This window comes from Triturus cristatus, chromosome 4_1 (genome assembly GCF_964204655.1).
Source record: "Triturus cristatus chromosome 4_1, aTriCri1.1, whole genome shotgun sequence".
NCBI classification, from domain to species: Eukaryota; Metazoa; Chordata; class Amphibia; order Caudata; family Salamandridae; genus Triturus; species Triturus cristatus.
This window is the reverse complement of record NC_140585.1, coordinates 498,638,001-498,650,605: the sequence shown is the minus strand read 5'-3', so window position 1 is coordinate 498,650,605 and position 12,605 is coordinate 498,638,001. Positions and strand designations below refer to the sequence as shown.

Sequence of the window (12,605 nt, the reverse complement as noted above, 5' to 3'; positions counted from 1 at the left end):
CTCACAGCTCAGAGAACGGTGGCAGGAGGACCTGGGCCCACTGGACGAGGAGCATTGGCAAACGGCCCTCATGTCCCCCTGGGAGGCTGCCATCACACAAAGATTCAGGCTGATCCAGCTTTGCATACTGCACCGTTCATACATCACAGGGACAGTTCTGGCGAAAATAGGAGCTAGACCGGATGACTTATGTGCTAGGGGGTGTGGACAACAGGCTACTTTTTATCATACATTGTGGAGTTGCCCAGAGGTGAGGGCACTATGGGAGGAGGCCTCGGAGCACATGCAAACCGCCCTGGGCAAAGAAATAGTATTGACCCCACAAATGGGACTGCTAAACATATGGGAGGCAACTGACCTTACCGAAACCGAACAACACTTCGTTACACTGGGATACACGTTGGTGAAACGAGAACTGGCCCGGGGATGGGGGGGAGTGCACTCACCGCGGGTCGCCGTGTGGGCAAATGAGATGGATAGAAGTATACTGGCAGAGTCCGCGGTCTTTGAGGCCATGGGTTGCCCCAAGAAATGGGATATAAAGTGGTCACAGTGGAATGTGTATCGAGGAAATCTATGTGTGTCACCTACTGTTGCAATGGGAATGAACACTTGTATGGGCCGGGAGGAGAGGTTATAATCCACAGTAAGTACTAACAGTTGGCATTTGATCTGTCAAGCATATTAGAGTTGTTGTCCGATCATGTATGTATGGCTTTAATGTAAAAACCAATAAACAAATAAAAAAAAATAAAAAAATAGTGCTAAAAGGTTACTTAAGGTCACGCTAGACCGGGGTAAATCCAAAGTTCAGGCCGACTGGAGGGCATGCTACCTACAGGACCCACGCAGGGCTCTCTGAGAAAGTACCTTGGATGGAGCAAAGGGTCAACGATGAGGGCACGATGCGTCACTGGTTCGTCATTGACCTTCACCGAGGTGAAGTTAATGAAGTCAATGCATCATCATTAAGCTTCACAAAGCGTCATCATTGGGCCACGCAGGCTGTAGAACTGCTGTAGTCAAACAGCCTCTGTGTGGGCGTCAGAAGGAGATGCATCAGTTCCGTTCGGCAGAAAGGTGACGATGCATCGGTTTTGTAGCAAAACAGCTGCAGAACTGACTTCTGAGGCTCAGAACCTGGAGAGTGCATCTCAGGCAAGGGTGGCACTCAGAGAAGGCAGAGTCCAGTGCAAGAAGTCGTTTGTGTCCTTGAGATTTCAGGAAGTAAGGAGGCAAGCCAGCACACACTTGCAGTCACTCTGGTTTCAAGTGCGATTGGTTTAGTCCTTGTCCTCAGCAGGGCAGAGATCATCAGGCAGCAGGGCAGCTCAGGAAAGCAGAGAAACAGTTCCTTAGAACAGTCAGTCTAGGCAAAGTGGCAATCCTTACAGCACAGCAGTCTTTACTCCAGCAGATTTCTTCCCATGTCCAGTAGTTTACTGATTTGGTGGGGTCAAAGACCCGGAGTGCCTTTGATGTAAGGGGTGACATTAAAGCAGATCTCCTTTTAACCCTGTCCTGTCTGCTAGGCTATCTTTGGGGGGGTGAATCAGTGCTTTGTGTGAGGATAGAAAACTACCTATTGAAGTGTGTCAGCCCCTCCCATTTATCCCTGCCTAGAAAGACCCGTCAGAATGCAGATGAGTGCTCAATATGCAGATGAGCTTCACCTTCCAGTGTATGTGGCTGTCTAGAGGGAATGCACAAAGTGTAGCTGTCACCCAACCCAGACTTGTATTGGAGGCAAGCTGTAAGGCACAAAGAGTAGTAAGCACAGATAAAAGTTGACTTTCTAAAAGTGGCATTTCTAAAATGGTAATGGTAACCCCAACTTCACCAGTACAGAGAATTTATCATTACTATTCAAAACGTATGAAACATGAAAAGCTACTCCTCTATGATCAGGAAATACATCTTAATAGTGCATTAAAGAATTCCTAATGCTAACCTATGAGAGGACTAGGCCTCGCAGTAGTGAAAAAACTAAATAGGCGGTTTGTCACTACCAGGACTTGCAAAAAATAAAAGTATATGTCCGACCTTTTACTTACATAGCACCCTGCCCTTAGTGCTGCCTAGGGCCTACCTTAGGGGTGACATCTATGTAATAAAAAGGGAGTTTCAAGCTTGGTAAGTAGTTTTATATGCCAGGTTAAAGTGACAGTCAATTATACATACAGACCCTGCCATGTCAGGCCTGAGACTGGTTTGAAAGGCTACTACTGTGGGGGGCACAATCAGTGCTGCTGGTCCCCTTGTAGCATTTAATGTACAGGCCCCGTGCATATGGTAAACCAGTTTACAAAGGTAAATCAAATATGCCAAACAGGTATAAACCAATTATACCATTTTTAGAGGAGAGGGCACGTACACTTTAGCACTGGCAAAGTGCCAGAGTCCTAAAGGGAACAAAAGGAGGTCAGAAAAATAGGAGAAGGAAGGCAAAACATTTGAAGTGACCCTTCAGAGAGGTCCATTTTCCAACACACTTCATAACAGTTTGCAAAGCAAAAGAGATACTAGCTATGTCACAGCAAGAAGAGACAGTGAATGCCAAAAAGTTCCAGAAGCCTTCTCGCCACTCCCAGAAAATAAAAAGGCAGCATCAGTTACGACAAGTAGAAACCAAACAAAGCCGATCATCGTCAAGTTCATGCTACAGAGGCTCATCAACATCATCATCGAGTGCCAGTGAGGAAGATGGATATACACTGATGGCATTGACCAACAAACTACGGGCACAGGTAGGTCTGGCTGCTTGCAAGGAAGAACCAATAACAAAAGCAGACCACCAAATTAAACAACTAAACTTATTTGGATGTTGCAACCAGATTACACTAAAGGTCAACGGTTGCCCCATAATCTTCATTATAGACAGTGGTGCATTGATTAAGATCATGCCAGTTGAATGGTTCAACAGCCTATATCCTGTGCTGCGTCTCAGCCCGTAAAACATAAAAGTATACATGTGGGCTGCTTCTAAACCATTGCAGAGTCAAAGGCCATTCTCAGTGACTTTGATACATAAAGCAATATCAGTGCAGGCCGCAATTCATGTTCTTCAAGGAGATTCATCCAGGGCTTGCCTACTCAGTTTTGCCACCGCTGCTGACATGGGACTGATATCTATCAATTACAACCTCCACGCTCAATTTGAAGTTGTGAGTCAGTTCCTGTGGTAATTTGACAGCCTGGACAGGCCCAAGACATTGAAAGTGCCCCGAGGAACTGAAGAGTCGCTTTCCACCTGCAAGAAGCAGGTGAGAAAGGACTTGAAACGCTGTTGAAGCCTGACATTATTGAGTGCTCCAACGGTCCTATCCCATAGGTGTCTCACATAGTGGTGGTGCCAAAAAAGGACAGTGAGGGTGCAGTGTCCATCTGTGTTGATATGCACCAGACCAACAAGGTAATTGAGGGAGAAAGACATCCTGGTCCACACATGGCTTGACATGATCATGCAACTGAACTAAGGATGTATGTCGTTACAACGCACACTTTTACAACGCATGCACTTACAACGCATTTTTTACAACACACAATCCATTACAACGCATGACATTACAACGCATGACACTACAACACATTTTTAAAAACTACCTTTACAACGCATTCCATTACAACGCATACTACCATTACAACGCATACCATTACAACGCATAATATTAAATTGCATTTAAGGTAAGTATTAGATAGTATAGGGATAAAAATTACTTTTCTAACTCCAGGGGGTGCAACAGTAGGGTAAGTGTTGGATAGTATAGGGGTAAAAATTACTATTCTAACTCCAGGGGGTGCAACAGTAGGGAAAGTGTTGGATAGTATAGGGGTTAAAATTACTATTCTAACTCCAGGGGGTGCAACAGTAGGGTAAGTGTTGGATAGTATAGGGGTAAAAATTACTATTCTAACTCCAGGGGGTGCAACAGTAGGGAAAGTGTTGGATAGTATAGGGGTTACATTTACTATTCTAACTCCAGGGGGTGCAACAGTAGGGTAAGTGTTGGATAGTATAGGGGTTAAAATTACTATTCTAACTCCAGGGGGTGCAACAGTAGGGTAAGTGTTGGATAGTATAGGGGTAAAAATTACTATTCTAACTCCAGGGGGTGCAACAGTAGGGAAAGTGTTGGATAGTATAGGGGTACAAATTACTATTCTAACTCCAGGGGGTGCAACAGTAGGGTAAGTGTTGGATAGTATAGGGGTAAAAATTACTATTCTAACTCCAAGGGGTGCAACAGTAGGGTAAGTGTTGGATAGTATAGGGGTAAAAATTACTATTCTAACTCCAGGGGGTGCAACAGTAGGGAAAGTGTTGGATAGTATAGGGGTAAAAATTACTATTCTAACTCCAGGGGGTGCAACAGTAGGGTAAGTGTTGGATAGTATAGGGGTAAAAATGACTATTCTAACTCCAGGGGGTGCAACAGTAGGGTAAGTGTTGGATAGTACAAGGGTAAAAAATACTATTCTAACTCCAGGGGGTGCAACAGTAGGGTAAGTGTTGGATAGTACAGGGGTAAAAATTACTATTCTAACTCCAAGGGGTGCAACAGTAGGGAAAGTGTTGGACAGTGTAGTTTAATATTATGCGTTGTAATGGTATGCGTTGTAATGGTAGTATGCGTTGTAATGGAATGCGTTGTAAAGGTAGTTTTTAAAAATGCGTTGTAGTGTCATGCGTTGTAATGTCATGCTTGTAATGGATTGTGCGTTGTAAAAAATGCGTTGTAAGTGTAGTGCGTTGTAAACGTTGCGTTGTAAAGGTTGTTCCCCCTGAACTACGCTAAAGTTTTCCTCTGTCTTGACCTGAACAAGGGATGTCATCAACTCGAGTTGATAGAGAATTTCAGGTACACCACTACTTTTTCAACTCATGTTGCTTTGTTCAGATACAAAAGGTTGAGTTTTGGAGTATCGTCAGCTGCAGAAATATTTCTGGATGTTATACGTAGAATAATTCAACCTGTCACAAATGCTTTTAATTTCAGTGATGACAGTCTTGTATTTTGATCAATGTGAAAGGAGCAAGGCTCTTACACACGTGTGCCAGTTACTTGCTGATGCAGGTTTCACTCTGAACAGTGCAAAGTGCGAGTTTCACAAAACCAAACTCAAATTCTTTGGACACATATTTTCTGATGGGGAATGACTCCTGACCCTGATAAAGTGAAAGCACTGTCAGCCACTTGCCCCCGCAAGATGTCACTATGCTGCAATCCTTTCTAGATATGGCCAATTATTGCTCAAAGTACATTCATGATTTTGCTACTGTAAGTACTCCATTGAGAGAGTTGACAAAACAAAATGTCCTGTTCCAATGGTCTATTGAATGTGATCTAATTTGCAAAAGAATAAAACATGCGATTGAGAATGCAACTGAGATGGCCTACCATGACTCCAATCCACACACTGAGATCGCAGTGGATGCAAGCCCGGTGAGACTGGAGCAATCCTTGTTCAACATAACGGTCATTCGAATGATCAGAGAAACATTGTGGCCTTTGCCAGTTAGAGTATCTGTGACACTTAACATGCATATTCTCAGCCAGAGAAGGAGAGTCTGGGTGTAGTGTGGGCCTGTGAACATTTTCATGTGTTTCTGTATGGAGAACATTTCACTATCATAACAGACCACTAAGTGCTGCTCACCATCTTCGCAAATCTGAAAGCCAAGATGCCCCCCTTGTATCATGAGGTGGGGTTTGACTACAAGATTACAATTATGCAGTTGTTCACAAGCTGGGTAAAGATCAGCACCCTACTGATTATTTTTCACAAGTACTTCTACATTATCACAGTTTGACATCCAAGACAGCTGAGGAGTACATAAACTTCTGTGTGAAGTCCAGTGTGTCAGTGGTCATATCGATTGAACAGTTTATTGAGGCTACTAATGCTAACAAGAAAATGCATATCCTCAAATACATTATCTCACTCATTCATAGAAAAGGAGTGTTCAACTTCGTACTGATGATGTTGACTTTCAAAATGCAAAAATGTGCATGATAAACAGTTTATGACCAAAGAAAGTGTTGTATTGAGAGGTTCAAGAATCATCATAACTGAGAGCCTAAGACAACAGGTAATTGAATAAGTCCATGAAGGACATTGTGGCATTGTAGCTACCAAAAGAGCACTAATGGATGAGTGTGGTTCCATCGCTTAGACAAGAAAGTTGAGAGGGAACTAAGAGTGCCATCTTTGCAACTGTTTTCCCCCAAAGTAACGCAACATCCGTTGCCCATGTCTGACCTTCCTATAAAGGCTTGGAAAAGGATTTGGGTTGATTTCTTTGGACCCCTATGAAAGTGACATAATTTCATGGTAGTTATTGATGAATATTCACATTTCCCTGTGGTAGAAGAGTTATAATCAACAATTCATAACAAAGTCATTGAGCGGCTGGACAACATCTCTGCAGTGTGGGGCATCCCCACCATTCTCAAATGTGACAATGGTCTGCCGTTCAACAGCAAAGAGTTCTGAGAGTTTCAAGTCAGAATGAATATCAAGCATCAAAAGAGTACACCTCTGTGGCCTCAAGCAAATGGTGCTGCGGAACGATTTATGGGTACACTCAAAAGGGTTATTCAGCGAGCATTCATTGAGTGGATTGAATCAAAGCAAGCCCTGTGTTAAACCCTCCATGCTTATCATTCAACTCCTCACTCCACAATGGTTGAAAGTACCGCCATCTGGCTATTTGGTGGATTCATCAGAACCAGGCTCCCACAATTGACAGTAGAGCGATCCTTGAGCAATGACAAGGTTCGTGTCACTGAAGCTGCTCCAAAGTGAAACATGGAGACATACGCCGATCGATGACGGAAAGCCCAAGAGACAGTCTTCAATGAAGGTGACTTAGTCCTGGTCAGGCAGAAACAAGAGTGGAAAACAGACATTCCGTTTGCTGTCGGTCCTCCGCGGGTTGTGACATGCAAAGGACACATGGTGACTGAACATCGCCCCGGACAGTCCATCACATTGGTCTCATCACATTGTAAGCACTTCCTTTTGCGATCATCAGCTCCTACACTTACAGATGAGTCCGTCCTGCCTGACAGACCAGATCAAGCATCAGAACCTGTACTATTGATGCCTGAACAGAGCGTATCTCAACCACTTCATACCACTCAATCTGATCCACTAGTGCAAGCGCCTTGATGACTCATTGAAGAAATATATTATAACTGTTGTTTGTATTTTTTATTTAACAAAACGGTAGATGTAGTGTTGTGAGACTGTGTGCTAGGACCCTTGTGGTTCTGGGCGGGCTCTGTAGAGGAAGTACCTAACTAGTTAGGAGGTGTTAGGGTGTGGTTAATAATGGTTGTGATGTAATCAGAGAACAGAGTGTGGTTGTATGCTGAGGAATAAAGACATAAAATCCAGAGCTCCGTATGGGGCATATTCATTTGCATGCTTCCAGGCTGGGAAGGATGCTACAGATGGCAACTAGCAAATAATCTTGGTATACTACTGCACTGCTTTTTTTATTGGTGGAGCATGATATAGATGCCTTTCCACAAGTAGACTGTCTTTATCATTACTTTTTGACATGTTTGTTTCATATTTACCAGTTTGTAAAACAAAGAGATTAAGGGATTATTACATTTTAAAGTCTACGTTTGTCCGCTCACACTTTCCTTTATATGGATTCTTTGTAACATTTAGTTAATGCATGCTTACTAAAACTTGGCTTGGTCCTACATGTTCTTTATTACACATTGCTGACTATGACATCACAAAATCCCTTTGTCCATCGATATCTCCTGTTTTGTAAAAGCAATCACAGTACCCAATAAATGTGAGCTGTGAACTCAATGCAATAATGGTAAACTGAAATTTGAAAATGGAAAAGGCTCAATTTACTTAAATAGAATTTTGCATACTTTTGCATAGTGAAATTGTATTTATATGAAGTGAGCGTAACATTTCACAATAAACAATTAACGTTCTCGTTGTTCATTTGCTTCCAGGCAACCAGTTCATCACTAGAAAATGACACGATTGGTGTCTATTTTCTCTCTTCAAAACAGTTCCTAGAAAATGCATATGTTTTAGCAGTGCTTCTCTTCCTTGCCCTCATACTACAAAGAACATTTTTACAAGCATCATATTATGTCACTATAGAAACTGGCATCAACCTGCGTGGTGCCTTACTGGTGAGTACTAACAGTTTTTTTGTTTTTTTTAGGAAAAAATAAAAGCATATTTCTAACCTTTTCATACCTCTGTGTGGTGAAATAACTCTGCTAGTAAAGTAGGTAAATTATTCTAAAATGTAGGAGTATCGCTATCTCTATTCACATACAAATACATTTACTTATGAAAAATTCATTCATTTCAGTTTATGCATGCATACCTTTCACTACTCATGTGTTAATAGCATTGTTTATGAGGTAAAAAACAGTTTTCCATGACTCAAAAAAACCTCCAGAAGGTGTCTGCATGGAAGGTTGTTGTGAGTAGCTTTATACTTCCGAGCTGCTGCCACGCCAAAGAGGCAATACACTACTTATATTCCCAGTTAAAGCTGCTTGACTCTTAATTGAAACGTGGGACTGTTTAATGCCATGGTGTTTGCGCAGTCCAGGGCCAAAGGATTTCAAAGTATTCTTAATGCATTACCAGGACATCATTCAAACATGTTCAGCTCTTTTCCAGGGATGTGTGAAATGTGCATTATTTGCTTTTGCATAGTTGAGCGAAGTTACATGTAATTATGTGAAATTCGACATTTAGCAATATATTTTAGTCTGAAATGTTTCCTTGATGCAGTTTTTTACACAAGCAAGCACTTCACACAAAAAAAAGCGCCAAGAACACAATTGCCACAAACCCCAGGTGCTAACATTCTGATTGTTCATGTTGTTTCTGCAATTTTGTCTCAAACAGTGAAGCAATTAGGCAATGTGGCGGAATGGTGTAACTTCGGTAATTTTGTGATTTTTTTTAATTACGGGAATTACGCCTACATAATTTCACCAAGGCCTTCACTTTTCTGTGTAGGACTGCCAGTCAAAATACTTTTTTTACTCATAAAGCCAGAACTTTCCTGGGTGCAATAGTCTGATTCAAGACTGTGAAGCTGTTTTTATTACATTTCAAAATTGGTTTATACGTTGTGAAATAGCATAAAAAAGGAACACGTTAAAGTTATCCTGTATGCCTTGAGTCTAGCAATAGCAAAACCATTTTTTTAACTTGTGCTTTGAATATTGAGAGTTCTCGTCTTCAATTGAAATGAAGTAGATGTTCAAATTCAGTACAATTCAGACAATATGCAAACAAAATTCAAATTGTTTAGCCTACTCTAAAAACGTGCATTATTTCTGATTTCATAGTTGATGAACTGGATAAATAATATATGTTTGTTTGAACTCCCCAGCGCCTCTGAATCTAGCTCCTCAGACATTTGAAGGGCTGACTCTCTATCAGAAGTTGGTCACCAAAGCCCTTCAAATGACAAAGCCTGGGCCTGTTGATTGGTCCAGGTCTTGTTCTGCTGGGGATGTTATCAAAGATGTTTGAATCTATCCAAACAACAAACATGATTTCATCATCATTGAGGAAATTCATTTTGCTTTCCCTGAAAAAAAAGCAACTGATGAGCTGTGACTACGTTCACCTTCCCTTTCATATCTGTGATCGATTCAGAGTCAAACATATTTGCACAAATCTTATTGACATAATTTGACAGAGCTAATCAATCAGAGACCATGAGGGTTTCATTTCTGACAGAAACATATTTAGCAATATTAGAGATGCTATGACCGTTGGAGGTTTTAATAATGATTTCTATCTCTGCCACATAGCGTTTCGATTGTGTTATTTTCTCTGGGCACTGACACTATCTGTGGATCTTTCAAACAACTTTTATGGATTAGTGCAGTTAAGCTATTACATAAAAAATGTTTCTACAGAATTATATTTAAATCAGAAGTTAGGTCAGTATGTTTTTCAAAAAAGTAGCAAATCAAAAGTCTGTCCCTCTCCTAGCATTAGTTGACAATTATGTTGAATCCCTTGTCTTCAAGCTACAACTTTCATTGATGGTGCACTTTATTATTTACTCTAAACAGTATAAGATTAGTTAATATATTGTAGCTATCATTCTATTTAGAGTGAACAGTCTGATTTTATTTTGTCCACCATGAAAAAGCCTGATATTAAGCAACAGAAATAAAAATAGTATCCCCACATCTTGGGAGAAACCTCCCAGGATGGAGAAACAAAAAATGCTAAAAGTTTCGAGGACAGACCTCAAAACTAATGGTGGCTGTCCACCAAAAGGTTTGTACATGGAAGAGAACCACAGTGACGTTGGTTCCTTTTAACATGCAGAAATGATCACTGGGCTGGCGATTATCTCTAACTAGAACGCGCTACTTTCTGTCAGGGTGGTGCATGTTAAGTTCTTTATCATCATCCAGAGACTAAATCAGGGCCTATGTCCCATCCTACCTGACCCTGCTCCTGAAATTGTCCTGAATACTTCCTAGACTCACATTAGGACCCCTCAAATTAGTTACACTTTCACATTTTCATTAGGCCTTGCCCAGTAGTATTCAAATTAGCTACTCCCTGAAGACAGAACTAATATGGAACAGTGTCTATGATCATTCTGATGATGGGTGCAGCTTACTGAAATCAGTATTGTCTATGTCTTCTGCCATAGGTAGGCATAATCTCTGTTTGTTGTCATTGGGCAAACCAGCTGTAGTCTTGTATCCGTCTTATCTCATTTGTGCATATTTTTGGGAAATTAAATATTATTTGTGTTTAAATTACATGTTGATTTCTTAATGGTAGGTAATGTAATTACACAAAAAAAATGCTCCAAAAGAACATCCATTGAAAACTCTGTAGTATATTTTTCTCAATATCATGTTGGTTGTTAGAGTCATGTTCTGACCATAGTCATTTGTATGGCAATTATGGGCCAGATGTAGAATTTTGCCTTAAGGAATCGCAAATTACCACCAACTTCAAATTGGTGCTATTTTGCGATTTCCTTTAAAAAAAAACACTTTTTTGCTTTTTCAAAGTGTCATGTGGCACAAATACATGCCCTTAGGGCATGTGTGTGCCCCACATGTGCACACATGCACATTTCAGGGGTGCAGCAGGGTGTCCTTTTGGAACCCTTGCACCCTTGAAATTGAGCACGCAATTTGCGAGTACCTCTTAGTTACTCGCAAATTGCGTGCACAAATCCCATTCATTCTTATGGGCCTCTTGGCCCATAGGAATGAATGGGAAGGTATTCCTTGATTGTGAATCTCAATTTGTGTTTCGCAATTAAGGAATATTAAGGAATCACAATTATTTTTGCGATTCCTACATACATTCCATTTTGCGAGTCCTTGATAGCTATTCGGTAAAAATCGCTATTGGACTCGCAAAACTGACTTTACCTACATCTGGCCCTGTATGTTTTATAGAATGAAGTACAGCTAAGTTCAGGCTTGATTTTTGTGTGCCTGCTTTGCTTTAACATTTGCTGAGCAAAGACTGTAGGTGAATAACCACAAATAAAAATTCCTTTGACCAGCAACTTAGTATCCTTTTTTAGGTAACTTTTTATTAATTTTCAAGGAATAAATCTAACATACACAAGATTACACTTGTCCATATATTGAAGCCAGAAATAAGCATGCTTCACAAAATGTGAACAGTCATAGCACATAGAGATTATGCACTGGAATCAGGCAGGAGGGACAATTGAAGCTAAGACACGTATGAGGTATCTGGGTATAATTTAGTCCCAAAATATTTTGGAAATTGTCAAAATAAATTTGATGAGAATATATAAGGATATCTGTGGCTTAATACAAAGATGGTCTGGCCTCTCTCTGAGTATTTTCGGCACAAAATCGCCCTAAAGCACTTTTTAAGGTATTACAAAAACTTTCGGGTGCACTGTGTCAACCCAAACCACCTTGTCTTGATACCGCACAGTGCAACTCTCTGGCTGAATTCTTTATCACCAAAATTGATAATATATACTCTGATTTTGAAAAACTTGCCCCTCCTCCTTTTCTGTCTCACTTACCAGCCCCTATCACATCCTCTGATCTAGTGACTTTGGATGATAGGTCCCCTACTCCTGCTCAACAGACCCCCCCCATAGTATCTAACCTTACGACTTACGTGATTCAGGGGTCCCACGAGATACCTGTCCTCCTGCTTCACAGTTGATTGACACATGGGATCCTCTTAATATCAATATTTTTTCTGATATTATCAGTAAAATCAAATCCGGCTCCCCATTGGATCCTTTTCCCCCTCAAATACTAAAAATGCTGGATAATTCATCCCTGGAACTTATTATGGACCTTCTTAACTCCTCCCTTAGAGAAGCTACAGTACCCTCTGCATGGAAACATGCGATGATAGTGCCTTTGTTAAAAAAGGCCAATGCCGACCCTAGTATTCCATCTAACTTCCGTCCTATTTCACTTCTCCCAATTTTCTCAAAAATCATGGAAAAACATATCAACTCTCAACTCTCTTCCTATGTTGAATCTAGGGGAATTTTACATCCATCACAATCCGGTTTTAGGTCAGGTTTCTCGACGGAATCCACTCTA

The 12,605-nt window shown here is 40.9% G+C and overlaps 1 protein-coding gene across 5 annotated transcripts in view; it reads left to right on the top strand.

The window, feature by feature from the left end:
- The window catches only part of ABCC9 (ATP binding cassette subfamily C member 9), a 947,014-nt gene that overhangs the window by 272,047 nt on the left and 662,362 nt on the right, over positions 1 to 12,605 (top strand). For all 5 annotated transcript variants that reach the window (XM_085652729.1, XM_085652730.1, XM_085652727.1 and 2 more), the window contains one exon: positions 7,989 to 8,174. In XM_085652729.1, the coding sequence (XP_085508855.1) occupies positions 7,989 to 8,174 (186 nt within the window). The remainder of the gene's footprint in view (positions 1 to 7,988; positions 8,175 to 12,605) is intronic.